The sequence below is a fragment of the Muntiacus reevesi genome, chromosome 5 (genome assembly GCF_963930625.1).
Source record: "Muntiacus reevesi chromosome 5, mMunRee1.1, whole genome shotgun sequence".
Lineage (NCBI taxonomy): Eukaryota > Metazoa > Chordata > Mammalia > Artiodactyla > Cervidae > Muntiacus > Muntiacus reevesi.
This window is the reverse complement of record NC_089253.1, coordinates 41,655,686-41,672,553: the sequence shown is the minus strand read 5'-3', so window position 1 is coordinate 41,672,553 and position 16,868 is coordinate 41,655,686. Positions and strand designations below refer to the sequence as shown.

Sequence of the window (16,868 nt, the reverse complement as noted above, 5' to 3'; positions counted from 1 at the left end):
TTGATGAGGGGAAGTTTTCCTTTTAGAACTATTCTAGTAAATGGCATCTGGTCCCATCACTTCATGGCAAATAGATGGGGAAAAAGTGAAAACAGTGATAGATTTTAATTTATTGGGCTCCAAAATCACTGCAGACAGTGACTGCAGCCATGACACTTGCTCCTTGGAAGAAAAGCTATGACAAATCTAGACAGCATATTAAAAAGCAGAGACATCACTTTGTTGACAAAAGTCTGTATAGTCAAAGCTATAGTTTTTCCAGTAGTCATGTATGGATGTGATAGTTGGACCATAAAGAAGGCTGAGTGCTGAAGAATTGATGCTTTCAAACTGTGGTGCTGGAGAAGATTCTTGAGAGTCCTTTGGACAGCAAGAAGATCAAACCAGTCAATCCTAAAGGAAATTAACCCTGAATATTCATTGGAAGGACTGATGCTGAAGGTCCAATTCTTTGGCCAACTGATGTGAAGAGCTGACTCACTGGAAAAGACCCTGATGCTGAGAAAGACTGAGGGCAGAAGGAGAAGGGGGCAACAGAGGATGAGATGGTTGGGCAGCATCACCGACTCAATGGACATGATGAGTCTGAGCAAGCTCCGGGAGATCGTTAAGGACAGGGAAACCTGGTGTGCTGCAGTCCATGCAGTCTCAAAGAGTCAGACACAGCTTAGCCACTGAACAACAAGAATAAAGTAAATGAAGAAGAAATGTGAACTTAGAATACCGATTTTGCAACTCATAGTGAATTGAAACAGCTGGTCAATGATCATCCAGGGCTGCTAACTTCACAGAAAAAGGGAAACATGAGGTATTAGGTCCCTCCTGATGGATAAGCACACTGCCTCCCTTGAAGCAGTCTTTCTCACCCCCTCCCCAAAAGAATCTGATGAAGCTTCTAGATCTAATTACTAATTTACAGGAAATAAGGGCAGATAAACCTAACACTATGAGAATGCAATCACTAAAATCCAGACTATGGGAAACTGAACAAAACCAAAAATGTAAAAATAAATCAAACATCTACTTCCAAATTAAAAAACCCTTATGGAAAAGGAAATGGCAACCTAGTAGTCTTGCCTGGGAAATTCCATGGACATCGGAGCCTGGTGGGCTACTGTTCATGGGGTCTCAAAAGAGTCACACATGACTTAGTGATGGAAACAACAACAAAAGCTAACACAACATTGTAAAGCCAGTCTACTGCAATAAAAACAGTAACTGATTAAAAAGAAAAAACCTTAGTAGTACAGCTTTAACAAGATATATATAAACAAGTTGAAAAGCAACTTCATGAGTATTGGTGAAATTCCCAAGAAAGTGTTGGGGAAAAGGAAAAGATGTCTGTTGATGTGCTAGAAAAGAAGACGTGTGATGTAATGAGGGGGTAAAATGATCATAATCATTATTTGAAAGTGAGATAATTAATTCTGGGAGACCCAGGAAAGAAAACAAAACTATTAGGAAAAACAAATAATTCAATAGATATATGTTTAAAAAATTAATATGTAAGAATCAGAGAAATGAAAATTAAAACCACAATGAGGTACCAACTCACGCCAGTCAGAATGACTGCTATCAAAAAGTCTAGAAACAATAAATGCTGGAGAGGGTGTGGAGAAAAGGGAACCCTCTTACACTATTGGTGGGAATGCAAACTAGTACAGCCACTATAGAGAACAGTGTGGAGACTTCTTAAAAAACTGGAAATAGAACTGCCATATGACCCAGCAATCCCACTGCTGGGCATACACACTGAGGAATCCAGATCTGAAAGAGACACGTGCACCCCAATGTTCATCGCAGCACTGTTTATAATAGCCAGGACATGGAAGCAACCTAGATGCCCATCAGCAGATGAATGGATAAGAAAGTTGTGGTACATATACACCATGGAATATTACTCAACTATTAAAAAGAATGCATTTGAATCAGTTCTAATAAGGTGGATGAAACTGGAGCCTATTATACAGAGTGAAGTAAGTCAGAAAGAAAAACACCAATACAGTATATTAATGCATATATATGGAATTTAGAAAGATGGTAACGATGACCCTATATGAGAGACAGCAAAAGAGACACAGATGTAAAGAACAGACTTTTGAACTCTGTGGGAGAAGGCAAGTATGGAATGATTTGAGAGAATAGCATTGAAACATGTATATTACCATATGTGAAATAGATTGCCAGTTCGGGTTCCACGCATGAGACAGGATAGGGCGCTCGGGCAGGGTTGGTGCACTGGGATGACCCTGAGCAATGGGATGGGGAGGGAGGTGAGAGGGGGGTTCAGGGTGGGGGACACATGTACACCCATGGCTGATTCATGTCAATGTATGGCAAAAACCACTACAATATTGTAATTAGCCTCCAATTAAATAAATTTTAAAAATTAATATGTAAGAATCAACAGTTTTCCTGGAAACTATCACTGACAGGCCCCACCCAGCCCACTGTCTGTTTTTGCAAATAAAGTTTAACTGGAACACAGCCAGGTTTATTAGTTCACATACTGTCTGTGGCTATTTTTATGCTACAATGACAAAGTTGAGTAATTGTGTCAGAGTCCAAATGAGAGGTTTGCCAACTTCCGCTATAGATAAATAATAATTAAGAGTAATAAAGTGGAAAAAAAGAATCTTGTTTGCAATACAAACAATATAAGATATCTAGGAATAAGCTTTAAAATATGTATAAAAGCAAACCCCACAACTGTACAGATAAGACATAAAAGGAGACATAAATAAATAGCCTAATGCAAAGAGCCAACTCATTGGAAAAGGCCCTGATGCTGGGAAAGATTGAAGGCAAAAGGAAAAGGGGTTGGCAGAGGATGAGATGGTTAGATAACATCACCGACACAATGAACATGAATTTGAGCAAACTCCAGGAGATGGTGGAGGACAGAGGAAACTGGCGTGCTGCAGTCCCTGGGGTCGCAAAGGGTCAGACATGACTTAGCTACTGAACAACAACAACAACAACAACCACCTTAGTAGAAAACTAAAGCAAAACTTGTATCTGTCAAGGAACCACCCTGGCGGGTCCAGTGGCTAAGATTCTGCACTCCCGGTGCAAGGGGCCTGGGTTCAATCCCTGGTCAGAGAACTGAATCCCACATACCTCAGTTGAGGGTTCTCATGCTGAGAATTCACATGCTGCAACTAAAAGAAAATAAAGTATCATGCATGCCACAACAAAGATGCAGCACAGCCAAATAAATAAATAAATATTAAAAGAAAAAAACTGTCCGTACCCTTCAGCCAAAGATCACCAGGAACACATCTATACTTATTACTTTTGCACTGTGGGGTATCTCGGCAAGAGGGTGTTAGGAAGGCTTTCTGCCTTTTCATGCTGCTTAAACTGAAGCTCCAATACTTTGGCCACCTGATGCGAAGAGCTGACTCATTGAAAAAGACCCTCATGCTGGGAAAGACTGAGGGCAGGAGCAGAAGGGGGCGACAGAGCATGAGATGGTTGAATGGCATCACCGACTCAATGGACATGAGTTTGAGCAAACTCCAGGAGATACTGAAGGACAGGGAAGCCTGGTGTGTTGCAGTCCATGCAGTTGCAAAGAGCACGACATGACTTAGCAACTGAAAAACAACAGGAAGGATTTCTAGGATTTGGTCTTGTGTTTTAGGGAATTTGAGAGAGCGTTTAAATTAGTGGGACTTTTCTCTGGATTGGATGCCTTCAGAGAGTAGGAGTATTTCTATGATGGGATATCTTAACAAACATTAACTATATGGAAGCTAACACTATAATTGGTAAAGTAGCAACAGTCACTATATTATCCAAGAGAGAAGAATGTTCATTATTTGTGTTTTGGACAATATTTGCGTTTTTGTCAGTGTTCAGGTGAGTACAGAATGATCTTACTTTTGTTTTCATTACTCACATCACAGAGTGACCTCGTCAGATATTCTATGAAATTGTTCCTGTTCAACAGAACACCAAAGCTAGATCCTGGAAGTCTAAGGATGTTTTTCTCTTTCTCAAATCTATAAATTAAATGCAATTTCAATCTTAATTATCAGTTTTGTATGAGTTCGTTTTATGAGAGTACTTGTCAAAATCTATCTAAGTTATGTATCTGGACACATTAACATTAGAGAAGAGTTAGTAGCTCAGTTGGTAAAGGGTCTGCCTGCAATGCAGGAGACCGGGGTTCGATCCCTGGGTCGGGAAGATCCCCTGGAGAAGGAAATGGCAACCCACTCCAGTACTCTTGCCTGGAGCATTCCATGGAGAGAGGAGCCTGGCGGGCCACAGTCCTTGGGATCGCAAAGAGTCGAACACGACTGTGCGACTAACTTTAAGAAATTAACAAAGAAAGAGTACTGTAAAAACTAGGCTTGAATATTTGACTTATAAATAAATAAAAGTCTTCTCTGTAATAAAAAGGACCAATATACAGGTTTGGAAGACAAACTCAGATAAAATACCCTCACATGTGAAGGAGTCCCTTCCTTACACAACACATTGTACTAATCAATGTAAAAAGTGTACTCTTAGAGACCGTTTTAAGAAAAAAACCCTGGGACTGGAACGCCGGGAGACAGGATTGCAGAGGAGCCTAAGAGAACTACGCTTCCCACGAGGCTCTGCGCTGACCGCCCCCGACAGGCTCCGCGCGCTTTACGCGCCAGCTTTGGCCTTAGCCTGCGAGCTGCGGAGTCGCGACGGACTATGGAGAACAGCTACGAGGAAAGCATCGACAAACGCCGCGTTCACCTGCGCCCTGATACACTGCGCGACCCCGCCCCCGTTTCGCTGCACCTTCTGCCCTGCGAGGTCCCGGTTAACCGGCCCACCCCGGTGGGGCGCTTCTTCACCCCAGCCATCCGCCTGGGTCCCGACGGTGAGCGCTCGCGGCCGGACTACGGCTCCCGGCAGCCCCCGCGCCGGCATCGCGCTCTCCTCCGCGAGGAGCGGCGCAAGGCCTCCTGGGGATCGTGGTCCATCGGAGGCGGCGGGAGGACCGCCACCAGGCTTGCTTCCTTAGGCCTGGATCAGACCCTCACGGAGGCTCTCCCTATGCCTGCCTCCTCCAGGACTGGAAGCGTCGTTTCGGGGGCGTAGTCTACGTGGCGAGGAGGTGGTGGTGCCCCCCGGCTTCGTGGGATATGTGATGACAGAAGAGAAGGCAGAGGTGTTGGTGGGGAAGCAGAATGACCACGAGCGAGAAGAGCAGGAACTGGTGGAACCCCCAGAGGCGCTGGAGCGGGACTTCGTGAGCACTGGGGGATAGGGTTGGAAGGGAGCGCGGGTGGGAACCGCAACCTCGACGCTGAGCCGGGACCCCCTCCGTCCCCAGGACCGCTTTATGGGAGCCACAGCCAGTTTCAGCAGCTTCACCGTGTGGGGCCTGGAATCTATCCCTGGTCCAGATGCCAAACTGCGTGGGGCCCTAAGCTGGCCCACCCTCGCTGCAGCGGTGAGTAGATGGATGGGCCCTCTCCCTCCCAGGCTTTATCTAACACCGCGCCCCGCCCCACCCTCGCTGGAGTGAATCTGGGGGCTTTGGAGCTGGGGCGAATAACAGGGCAGATGGAGACCTGGTCTGACTGGAGGATTAGACTGGGTAGGGGCAGCATGGCTTCCCCAGCACTCTTCTCTGGCCTTCTAGAAGGGCTATGATTCTGAATATCTGGGCCACCCAGTCACTACACTGCAGAAATCCAACAGTAGAGGTGATTCCTGTTGCAGATTCACGCACAGGTACCCGAAGACTGAGAACCAGAGCTTGACATTGAAAGCCACTGAACCCTGAACCCCAGTAAACCTCTTCTTCAGTGTGAAGCCAGAGCCCTTCACCCAATAAAGGAGCTTTTCACAGAATCTGTGAGTCTGCCAGCACTGCCCCTTCTCCCACAAGAACCTTCCATAGCTCTGACCTCTAGAAACAATTTATTGCCAGGGGGCAATGGGGCAGAAGAGGCCAGAATTTTGCAGCCAGTACCCACCACAACCCAGCTCCTACTTTACAAAAGAACTTTGTACATTGCCAGTCCCCTGTACAAGGCACCCCCACCCCCCATCTCACTATACACAGCTGCCTGGCTCCCTCTGGTCCCTGGTTCACAGCAGGCCTGGGCCTGCTGCCAGCTGACCGTGGAGTTGATGTGAGCCCTGAGCTCGCCTTGATGCTGGGCACCAGCCGGCCTTGACAGGCCCGTCCTCTCCTTTTGGAGTGGTCCTCAGCCCTGTCTCCCTTGGGGTGCCTCTTGGAGACCCCAGTGGGGGCGGGATGGCTGCCAGCTTCAGTTCTGCTGCCTTTGCCAGCTTTCCCAGGGCAGTGTCCGGTCACCACTTTCCCCTCTTGCTCCAGTCCTTGGGAGTGAAGTGCAGACACTTGGAGTCGATCCGAAGAAGCCGTTTGAGCATAGCCCGTTCGTGCCCATCCACGATGTCCTCCGACAGGGTGAGGATATACTGGCCCTGGACAGGAGATGGGGCCAGGCAGGTCAGCCCACGTGGGGCCTGCACTCAGCATCCCTGCACACACCTGTCTCCCCCTGCCTGCCTCCCTACCTTGTAGTAGTTGATGAGGTTGAGGTACTGTAGAGTGGATATGACATCCTCCTTCTTGATGCTGGTAATTTCACTGATCTCACTGTGGGAGGGCAAAGATCAGATCCCCTGGGGGCCTCCATCTCTGCCCCAGGCCCCAGTAGCCCGAGGAGTGAAAAAGCCCGGGAACAGGTCATGTCATGCACCCCCGGGTAGGCAGGGCCAGGCTCACTTGATGGTGATCTGTGGCCTCTCCCCGCTCTCTGACTTCAACCCCATCAAGATCTCCAGGATGGTCTGGGACCAGTAGCTTCGGTAGGACAGGAGGCCAAGGTCCGAGAGGGGCTTCTCAGGGGTCCCCGTTTTCCCTTCCACCTTGGAGAGTTCGTAGCCTAAAGCAATGGAGCAGGAGGAGGTGGATAAACAATCACAGTATTGTGCCACTAGTGTCTTAAGAACACAGGTGACCGGGTAGACTGCATGGTCCCGCCTTGGGCCTGCCACCTGGTGGTTCTGTGGTCTGGGTATGTGGCTTGTCTGTTTGGTGCCTTAGTTTCCTCATAAAGGACTAGCATGCCTACTCTTCAGCTGTGTGCTGAAGCTACAATCAACCAGGAGCCAGCAAGGGCTTACAGGAGGGATGGGGAAGTACAGAGAATGGCTTGTGGAAAGAAAGTGCCTCCAGTTTTCCTCGGTCCTACCAGACTCTCTCTCTGGGTATGTGAGGAGAGAAGTGGGCCAGGCCCCCCTTTGGTCCAGGCCAGGGGATGCTCAGATTCTCAGTCACAACAGTCTCCCAGCTGTGAGCGGAGAAGCATCAGCGGCTCTAAGACCAGGCTGGGTGTCTGGGAGGAAGTAAGGCGAGTAATGCCAAAGCACTTCCCAGTCAGAGAGGCTGTTCCTCAGCAGTAACTGCCTTTGCCAGGCTCTTTCCCTCCCAATTCGACCGCTCTGCCCTCCTCTACCCTGGGGACCACTAGGTACTGGCAGGCGGTTCCTGGTAAGACCCTCAGGCCCTGCAAAACCCTGAATGGTTTCACGTCTGTTGGACAGAGTCTTCATTTTTCCCATCAGGGCCCTGAGATGTCTCCACTATTTCTAGAAGCCCTTCTTCACCCTCAGTCATCACAAGCCTTGTGTTGGAGTGTAGCCTTTCTGCTTTCCCCTTGATACATCTTTATTAGCCAGTCTGACCCTCTTGCCCAGCCTCCTGTGATTTCCACCAAACAGCCTGGTGGGGAAGACAGAGGCCTCTGCTTCGGAGGCAGGAAGCAGGGAAGAGAGAAGGGGCACACCAGCACTCTCACTCAGCTTTGCTGGGCGGGCACGCAGGGTCCTGGCCAATCAACTGGAGGCCACACTTGCCGCCTCAGTGGCAGGGCCTCCTGGCCCCTCGCAGTGAACACCGCCTGCCCTTAGGAGCTGCCTGGACTGCTGCTTCTGGTATCCTGTCTGCTCCCGCCAGGCACTGAGCACATCTCCTCGGTGGCCCCACACACACCCCGTCTCCACTGGGTCTGAGCTCCAAGGCTTAAGCTGAGTTTCCTAAGCATCCTCCTGCTCTGCCAGGCAGAGGGCTTCCTGAAGATGTGACCCCCATCTTGGCATCTTTCTACCAATAAAACTCAAGGTGACCCGTGATCAAGTTGGGCCTCTATGTCTTCGTCAGGGAGCCAAGGCTCCCTCCTCATCTCCCAGGTCAGAGCGTGGTTATTCCAAGGGTGCAGTGAATGGTGAGGTGAACAGAATGAGGGGAGGAGGCTGGGCAGTGGAGGGGGCCTTGGAGGCCAGTGCGGAGTTCACATTTGACGAGGGGCGGAGGCCAGATCCCCTGTGAGTCATGTTGATGTGACATCCACTGTCCACACGCTCAGGCAACAAGTGGGGAAATGAGCCACAGGTCCTTGCCCAGAACGTGTACAACTGCACAGGACCAGACAGCTGAGCAGGAGTGGCTCACTCGGCTTCTGCCCATGGCCCTGGGCAGGGGCTGATGAGTCAGATTTGGGAACAGCTGAGTGGTGCTCACCACCGTGGCCAAGGAACTACGAGGGACCGAGAGCCTAGTGCAGACAAGCAGGGCAGTCACCCCAGGACGGAGAGAACCCTGGAGGGTCCCACCTTTATTTCTGGCCAGCTCCCCTGGTGACTGGGCTGCAAGGCCACGGCTGGGAACACAGCAGCCCCGTCCGTCTGTGTGTGCAGCCCCCTGGGGCCTGTGCCAGCCTGCTACTGCCCCGGCCCCCGGCCAGCAGCCTGAGTACTCACTGAACTCGATCAGCAGCTTGCCATAGCCCCGGCGCTGGTAGGGGGGTAGGGTCAGGATGCAGGCCACGTTGTAGTCTTCCGTGGACTCCTTTTCCTGGAAAAGATGGGCCGGAGTGAGCGTGAGGGGAGGGACCCAGCCCAGGGCAGGACTGAGGCACCGCCTGCAGGAGCGCTCACCTTGGAGAAGTAGCCCACTATATGGAAGCCTTTGCAGTCGTACTCTGTCATGACGTAGAAGAGGAAAGGGTCTGTGTCATAGTACAACGTCTTGTGGTCGAGGAAACACTTAGCCAGTAGACACAGGTTTTGGGAGTAGCTCTGTGAAAGACAAGGTCTGTCACCACCCCGGGTGGCTCTCCTGGAGCGTGGCCGTCAGGCTGGGGTCAGCCTGGAGCTTCTTTGTCCCCCAGGCTGAAAGGGGCTAAGCCTTCTTCCCTGGTGCCTGAACCCATCCCTGGGCCAGGCTGTCCCTAGGCACGGGCCCTTCTTAGTGTCCAGGAGTCCCTGTTCCAGCTGTGATGGTATTCAGGCACCCACCTCCTGGTGAGCTGGGCAGGTTTGCCCCTACTCCCTGCACCTCCACCTAACTGGCCTGGAAGGCCTCCACTGCCCTCTGCACAGTTACCAGTCAGCAAACTGATGTGTGCGCTCACAGGAAGACTGACCAAAGCTTACGAGAAAAGCTCTGCCTGTGTGACAGTCTCAGGAGTTCTGCTGTCAAAAAGCCACAGTACTCTCTTGCCCAGTCACACCTCCTGAAAACACATCTGCTCGTCTACAACACAGGTGAAGAAGTCTGGGGTCTCTCAAGGACGGCCCCAGTAAAATTCATCTTGGTACTGTACTCCATGCTCACAACTCTCCTGCATTTCACCAGAGGCTTTTTAAGCACCTGCTAGGCATGGCCACTTGGATACCCAACCCCGCACCTAACACAGTTAACAATGACTAAAGCAGCATCTTTCTCTTAAGCTCCCCCAGCACCCAAGCCAGAGCTCTCTCCTGCCAGTCAGTGATTGGCCCTCTCTCCCCGCCCTCCAGGCCCCAGGGATGGAGGCCTTTCACTCTTAGAGGTCCTTGCAGGCTATTCCCTTCTCCCTCCCCACAGCCAGACTAAGGCAGGTGTGAGGCCCCAGACCTGTAATGTCCCCCTTTCCCAGCTGACCTCAATCCCACCACCTGAACTCTGTCCTTGTAACAGCCTTCCCTCATCCTGTCTGTGCTCCAGCCGGAAGGACAGCGCTTCGAGGCTCACTATCTACACAGCACACCTCTTTTTACTGACTTTCACAGACATTGCATTTTTTTTCTTAACAAAGGTTTGTGGCAACCCTGCCTTGAGTTTATCAGTGCCATTTTTCCAACAGCATTTGCTCACATCACATCTCTGTCACCTTTTCATAATTCTTGCAATAATATTCCAAACCTTTTCATTATTGTATTTGTTACAATAATCAGTGATTCTGGATGTTACCACTGTAATTTTCTTTAGATACTGTTATCACACACTTAATAGACTGTGGCACAGCATAAATATAACTTTTATATAGTTTGGGCAACCAGTAAATCTTGTGTGCCTGCTTTATTTTGAAGTTCACCTTGTCACGGTGGTCTGGAACTGAACCTGCAGGGTCTCTGGGCTCTGCCAGTACATCCACTCCTAAGAACCCACTGCTGGGGGCTCCTGTACCCACCCTACCCTTGTAGCAAGGTTCAGAGGTTACCTCCTCTGTGAAGCCTGACTGATCACCCCAAGATCTTGACAGCCCACTTTTCTCATGAAACATGTCACACTGGGATCCAAACTGCTACTGGCCTGTTTGTTTTTCCCCTGTGAGCTCTCAAAGAGCAGAGATTTTGTCTAACTCCTGGTCACTCTGTATCTACCAGCACCCGAGATCTGTTAGCTGTTAACAGTCAGTGTCTTCCTGAGCTGAAGAACCTGCTCCCTCGACTCCCCCAGACTCCCGGCACCAAAGACTTCCTGCTGCCCCTCCGCCACTGACCTTGTTCTTACGTCCATCGATCTCAAAGAAGGAGATGGTACCCTTGCGGTATATCTCGTTGCCTGGAGGATGTCGCAGGTCACACTTGGTCTGAGGAAGAGAGGAGAATCAGGCACAGGGGCTGAGGTGAGGGGTGGGCTGCTAGGAGGGTGACCCCTGGGACTCCTCATACCAAGTGACGCTGCAGACACTTGAGGCTTCGGCCATACTTGAGGCAGAACTCGCAGAGGTAGAGGACGGGCAGCGCAGTGAGCTCCTGAGGGTACGGGGAGAAGTACCACGGCTTGAGGCGGTGCCGGCCCAGCTCGATGCACTCAATGTTCTTCATCCGGGTGACGATGTCGTCGTGGCTCCGGTCAGATACCAGGCTCCCAGTCATGCGAGGAGCGGACGGGATTCCATCTGAGCTGTCTTGGGAGTCCTGCCCAGGGCCCATGAAAGATACCAGGTTACAGAAGACAACTCAAGCAGCACACTCTACAGCTCACAGCCTTCCACAGGTTTCCTTGTCCAAACCTAACAGCAACCCTCCTAGGGGAGGTAGTGTAATCCCCACTTGCCAACTGAAGAAACCCAGACTTGGATGATTTTCACCTGGAAGGTGAAAAAGATCACCTAGTGCCAGATCTGAATCAGTTCCGCCTCACTCCTAATTCCAACACCATTTCTGCCCAGTACCCCTTGTTCATTTTTAAAGTAGTCACTAAACCCCATGTCCTCCTTATGTCCCTTCGTTTCACCCAGCTTCCCTCCTCCCCAGACCTACCTCATCAGTGCCCAAGCAATTCGATTTCCGCTTCCGCCCGGGCTGAGCTGCCACTGCCCTCCGGGCTGATCCATTCTGCAAATGATAGGGGAAGGACAGAAAGGGTGGCTGTGAGGTGAGCCCAAAGGGGGCTACCAGAGGGTAAGAGGGCAGAAGAGATGGCTTGGGGGACTCACCTGGGGGAAAACTGAGGCCGGGGCTGTCTCGCTGGGCACTGGAGTTGCTGGTGAAACCACCTCCACCTTCCGTTTCTGCAGAGAGAAACCAGGACAGGTGGGTCAGAAGGTAGAGAAGGTGGGACCTGAGAGGAAAGCAAGGTCCCTGGAATTGCTGAGGGTACCGTTGAGCGGTGGTTGGGCTGCAGGCAGGAGCTGGAGGAGAGCGGCTGGTCGGGCTCGCCACCGGGAATGGCCTCCCGCTCCTTGGGCAGGTTGAAGCGGAGTGTGATCTGAACCGGGATTGGCAAGGTCTTCCCGCTGGCCTGGGCGGAGGCCGGCTGTAGAGATAGTCCAGGGTCTTCCTCTGGGGCTGGGATGGTGGTGGGATGGGGAAGGGAAGTAGGGCCCCCTCGGCACAGAGTGATCAAACCCCACCCTCTGCCCTCTCAAGGACACAGGTACAGTCACTGGACTCTGGAAGCTACATCTGCAGTTTGGCCCCCATCCTTTACAAGCTGAAGCCAGGGTGGGAGGGCACAGCCTCTTGCCTATCTGGGAGCCACTGAGGCCAAGAGATTTGAAAAGTAGGCAGGAGAGAAGAGGTGAAGCAGGGGACCTACTCACCACCTCTCTCTCTGGTGAGCCGGGTCGGGACCCAGGAAGTCCGTTCTTGGTGGGGGTCTTGGCCTCTTTCTTGGGGAACTGGATCTTCTTCAGGTCCAGACGCTCGTGGGTCACCCATTCATCCAGGCGTTTATTAACTGCAGCAGTGGGGATGGCTCAGGAAGGAGTGCCAGAGGCTGCCCCCCAACCCTCCAGCCCCACCTCATCCCGGCCCAGAACTCACAATCAATGTAATGGACGTAGAAAAGCTTCCGGCCACTGATGTCCTTCACGCTCAGAATCTCAGCGAGTGCTGTGGGAACAGCAAAGGCAAGGGCCTTAGACGGACCAGGCCATGAAGCTCCACCCTCCTACCACCTGAACTCCATCACCAGGCCCGAACCCTAAAGCCCCAGCACTTGAAAATGCTCTCTCAAGCCCCGGTTAGTCACCAAGTGCCATCCCCTCTTCAAGCCCTGCCCTGCCCAGCTCTAAAGGCTAAAAGCCACGCCCCTCCTGAGTATCTGCGCCCCGCCCGCTCCAGGATTCTAGAGGCCCCACCCCCTCCCCGGGGTTCTGTTGACTCTCCCCCCGCCCCTCGCCCTCAGGTTCCTTAGCCCCGCCCCCCGACGTCACTCACGCCACTCATCTTCGTTGTCCTGGTTCCGCCGCAGCACGGGCAGGCGGCAGCCCTCGATTATCTCCCCCTGGGGAGACAGCGCGGCGCCAGGGTCGGCTACTGGGGGGCCTCGGGCTCTACCCACCTCCCCTGGCTCCCTCCGCCCCGCCCCGGGCACCGGACTCACCACCTCCGCCATCTTCCCTCCCTCCACTGCCACTTCCGGCCCCTCTGGGAGCCGTCACTTCCGGGACTGAGCACGTTGTAGGCCCGGTCTTCCCCAAAGCGGCTTTACGAGTAGGTTCTTAAGAGACACCGCCGCCCAGCTTGCTGACGGAGCCGGCCAGTTTGGTTGGCGGGGGCATAGGGTGTTTTAAAGCTCAGGTCAGGTCCTGGGTGGAATCCCCACAACATGTGCAACGATTGGAGGAAAACTGAGTCCGTCACGTGACGCTCACCGGGTGCGACGCCGGTCACGTGGGAGTGGTGTTTTTACCTAGCGGGCGGCCGCTTGGGCGTCTCCTAGTGGCGTCAAGGCTGCGTCGCGGGGAGTGAACGTGCGTGCTCGGCTGGGGGGTTGAGGGGCGGATCTCGAGAAGTGGGCGCCAGGACCCTCGCAAGCTGTGGACTTTCTTAGGGTTGGGGGCTCACGGAAGAAGGTCTTTGGTTTGTTGTTTTTTATATTAGGTTGTTAATTATACGAGTTGTTATTGTTCAGACGTCTAAGTCGTGTCGACTCTTTGTGACCCCCGTGAACTGCCAGGCTCCTGTGTCTTTCCATATCTCCCGGAGTTTGCGTAAATTCATGTCCATTGAGTCAGATGCTATCCAACCATTTCATCCTCTTCCCTCCCCTTTTCTTGCCCTCAGGCTTTCCTAGCGTCAGTGTCTTTTCTTCACATCAGGTGGCCAAAGTATTGGAGTTTTCCTCTTCAGCGGCAGTCCTTCCCATGAATAATCAGAGTTGATTTCTTTTAGGATTGATTAATATATTATTCATTAATACATTCAACAACTGTTTAATAATCTGCTACCGTGTCCCAGGCATTTATCTAGGAGCCTGGGATACATCAATGAATAAAATAACTTGCAGCTCCTGGAACTTGAATTATTGGAGGCTGAGAGGGAAAAGAGGGGTGTGGATCACAAACAGTAAATATATTTTTAAAATAAATTATCCAGTTTATTAAAGAACGAGAAGTGTTTTGGGAAACAAGCAACAACAACGAAACACAAGATGCAGGGAATGAATAGGTAAGCAAACTATGGCCTGCAGGTCAGATCCAACCCTATTCTAGTTTTTCTGCACTCAGTGGGCAAAGAATGGTCTTTATACTCTTTTTAAAGCTTGGGGAGACATAAATAGAATATTTCATGATACATGGAAATCATGAAATAAAATTTCAGGGTCCATAAATAATGTTTTATTGAAACATAGCCACCATCTCATTCATTGACATTTTGTCTATGACACCTTCCACGTTAAAGCTGAATGCCCAGAAAGTCTAAAACATTTACTGTCTGGCCATTTACAAAGAATGTTTGCCAACCCATACTTTATCTTCTATTGTGCTATAAACGGGGCGTACCTGGTGGCTCAGTGGTCAAGAATCTGGCTGCAATGCAGAAGACGCGGGCTCAATCCCTGGGTGGGGAAGATCCCTTGCAGGAGGAAATGGCAACCCATTCCAGCATTCTTGCCTGGAGAAATCCATGGACAGAGGAGCCTGGTGGGATCACAAAGAGTTCCCCATGGGACCTGGAAGAGTTCAGGCAGGACTGAGCAACTAACACATGTCAAATACAAAAATAGGTTCTTAATGTGTATGTTGTTCTGTGACCAGCTTGTTCACTTAGTAACGTAAATCGAACACTTCTCACATTCTAAAGCACTATTTTAATGGCTACATAGTGTTTTGTTGCTTATATGCACCTTATCTGCCACAATCAATTTCGTCTTGTTGAATATTCAAGTTTCAGATTTCCCATCTTACAAACAGTGCCACAAAGAGCATCTTGATACATACAGCTTTTCATATATTCACCCCAACATGTTAGCAATTTCAGTCTCTGCCCCCTTATCAAAGTCACCAGTGACCCCCATATTCTTCATCCAATGGCCACTTCTCAGACCTTTCATCCATGGCATTTGGCATGGTGGTTTACTTCTTACCTTGAAACTCCTGTCCTGGTTTCTAGGATACCAGGCTTTCTTGATTTCTTTCCAGCTTTCCTATTGCTTCTTATCTCCTTTATGGGTTGCTCCTCTTGCTCGTAACCTCTAAACCTTCCCAGGCCCCAAGTTCAGTCCTGGACTCCACCTGTATATCCACAATCAGTCCCTTCATGATGCCCTAGAAGTTCATGGCTTTAAATACCATTCACATGCTGAGGTTTCTCAAATTTATACCTCTGTATTTAGCCACTTGGCTTACTCCCTTACCTCATTCAAGTCTTTGCTGAAATGTCACCTTCCCCTTTAAGTCACCTCTGACTTCCCCAGTTAAGTCTGCTCATCCCCCACCACCTCATCTCCTCCTCTGCTTCATTTTCCTTCATAGTATTCAGCTGTCAAATCATGTCTTTTTCTTATTCACTTGTTACTGTCTTTCCCTCACTAGAATGTAAGATCCATGAATGCAGTATTTATGTAGTTTTCCCAGTGCTATTTTCCCAGCCTCCATAGCGCCTGTCTCATAGTAGGTATTCAGCTAAACTGTCAAATGGATGAAGAATGGGGAGCCAGAGATGTGAACTGACATTTGCTGCCAAGAGCGATCAGTCTTGTAAGATGAGAGAGAAACCTGGGACTCAGGGAAGACCATTTGAGGTGGGGGCCCAGGCAGGGGTCTCAGAGCATCTGATAAGTGACCTGCAGTTGAGAGGGGGGTAGCGTTGGCTGGAGAAAGGGGTTGGGACTATTTCAGGCAGAGAGGACAGCAACAGCAGAGAGAAAAGAAACACTTGGTGAGGGGACTTCCCTGGTGGTGGTGGTTAAGACTCTGCACTTCCACTGCAGGGGCCACTGGTCGGGGAACTAAGATCCCACGAGCCACGCGGTCTGGTCAGAATAAAAGAGTTGGTGAACAGGTCATCGGCCATTCACCAGTATTCTCTGAGCACCCACTGTGTGCCATCCCTGCAGGAGCAACTTGAAGTACAGATGAGTCCCCTGCTCTAGTGGGTCACACGTGAGCAGCTGACAACCCAAGGCATAAAGAGCCCCTTCGGACAGCGGTAAGTACTGTGACGACGTGGAAACAGTGTGAGGAGCTGGTCAGCTGGGGCCTCTCTAGAAGCTGTCATGCAGAATTCCTACCATGGAGAGTCACACAGTGTCCCTTGCCAGCCACTTCCAGAGGGAATGTCTCCATCCGTGTGGATCAAACACGCGTGTGCCGGGAGCCAGCACACAAGATCCCACCCATGACAAGGTCACGAGGGAGAAAACCTGACGGGCAAGGTGGATCAGGTTTTCAGGGGTTTCGAAAAGGCCAGCTCACGAGATCCCACCCATGACAAGGTCATGAAGAGAAAACCTGATGGGCAAGGCGGATCAGGTTTTCAGGGATTCCGAAAAGCTGCCCCCAGCGCTCACCTTAAAGATGATATCTGTCTTTCTGATGCTTGCTTCAATAGACTACTCCCTAATTTGGGTGACACAGGCAGAAGGCCTTCCCTGATCTCTTTCCAAATAACAATCAATTTAAAACTTTAATCAATAAGTTTCCCAGGTGGTGGTATTTTATGAGATTATCCAAGGTAAAAGGAGTGTTTTAATTTAAGCTCCTTTGCTGGTATTTTAGTTTGTTTGGCAAATGTGTTTATGCCTTTAGTACTAATATGCATGACTGCTCATAATACCCTAATCATAAAATAACATAAAGAACCTGATCATATAAAGGCCCTAATAGACATAGAGTCCTTCA

At 50.5% G+C, this 16,868-nt stretch overlaps 2 protein-coding genes across 7 annotated transcripts; one reads left to right on the top strand and one right to left on the bottom strand.

Annotated features, from left to right (window-relative positions):
• The first annotated feature begins 4,621 nt into the window (after positions 1 to 4,621).
• Positions 4,622 to 8,132, top strand: RNASEH2C (ribonuclease H2 subunit C). 3 transcript variants are annotated; one of them, XM_065937754.1, is made up of 4 exons: positions 4,622 to 4,867; positions 5,061 to 5,239; positions 5,324 to 5,443; positions 7,939 to 8,132. In XM_065937754.1, exons 1-4 carry the CDS (start codon positions 4,696 to 4,698, stop codon positions 8,038 to 8,040), a joined length of 573 nt encoding a protein of 190 aa, XP_065793826.1. In that variant the 5' UTR covers positions 4,622 to 4,695; the 3' UTR covers positions 8,041 to 8,132. The 3 variants fall into 3 exon arrangements, with proteins under 3 accessions (XP_065793826.1, XP_065793827.1, XP_065793828.1); XM_065937755.1 differs by lacking the exon at positions 7,939 to 8,132 and adding an exon at positions 7,594 to 7,899; XM_065937756.1 differs by lacking the exon at positions 7,939 to 8,132 and adding an exon at positions 5,716 to 5,847 and having other exon boundaries at positions 4,625 to 4,867.
• KAT5 (lysine acetyltransferase 5) lies at positions 5,906 to 13,283 on the bottom strand. 4 transcript variants are annotated; one of them, XM_065937751.1, is made up of 14 exons: positions 13,127 to 13,283; positions 12,961 to 13,027; positions 12,565 to 12,633; positions 12,342 to 12,478; positions 11,900 to 12,055; positions 11,736 to 11,810; positions 11,560 to 11,634; positions 10,966 to 11,214; positions 10,794 to 10,883; positions 8,965 to 9,105; positions 8,788 to 8,881; positions 6,752 to 6,911; positions 6,541 to 6,622; positions 5,906 to 6,447 (listed from the first exon to the last, which is right to left on the bottom strand). In XM_065937751.1, the coding sequence occupies exons 1-14, from the start codon at positions 13,136 to 13,138 to the stop codon at positions 6,313 to 6,315; spliced, it is 1,542 nt and encodes a 513-aa protein (XP_065793823.1). In that variant the 5' UTR covers positions 13,139 to 13,283; the 3' UTR covers positions 5,906 to 6,312. The 4 variants fall into 4 exon arrangements, with proteins under 4 accessions (XP_065793823.1, XP_065793825.1, XP_065793821.1 ...); XM_065937753.1 differs by lacking the exon at positions 11,900 to 12,055 and having other exon boundaries at positions 13,127 to 13,277; XM_065937749.1 differs by having other exon boundaries at positions 12,961 to 13,153.
• Positions 13,284 to 16,868: the final 3,585 nt, after the last annotated feature.

Excerpts from the sequence above, each read along its gene's own strand:
- RNASEH2C (XM_065937754.1), top strand. The coding sequence starts at position 4,696 with ATGGAGAACAGCTACGAGGAAAGCATCGACAAACGCCGCGTTCACCTG. Across the intron at positions 4,868-5,060 it reads CATCCGCCTGGGTCCCGACG|GACTGGAAGCGTCGTTTCGG; the intron begins GTGAGCGCTCGC and ends TGCCTCCTCCAG. Across the intron at positions 5,240-5,323 it reads AGGCGCTGGAGCGGGACTTC|GACCGCTTTATGGGAGCCAC; the intron begins GTGAGCACTGGG and ends CTCCGTCCCCAG.
- KAT5 (XM_065937749.1), bottom strand. The coding sequence starts at position 13,138 with ATGGCGGAGGTGGTGAGTCCGGTGCCCGGGGCGGGGCGGAGGGAGCCA. Across the intron at positions 11,635-11,735 it reads CGGCCTCAGTTTTCCCCCAG|AATGGATCAGCCCGGAGGGC; the intron begins GTGAGTCCCCCA and ends TATCATTTGCAG. Across the intron at positions 6,623-6,751 it reads AGGCCACAGATCACCATCAA|TGAGATCAGTGAAATTACCA; the intron begins GTGAGCCTGGCC and ends GCCCTCCCACAG.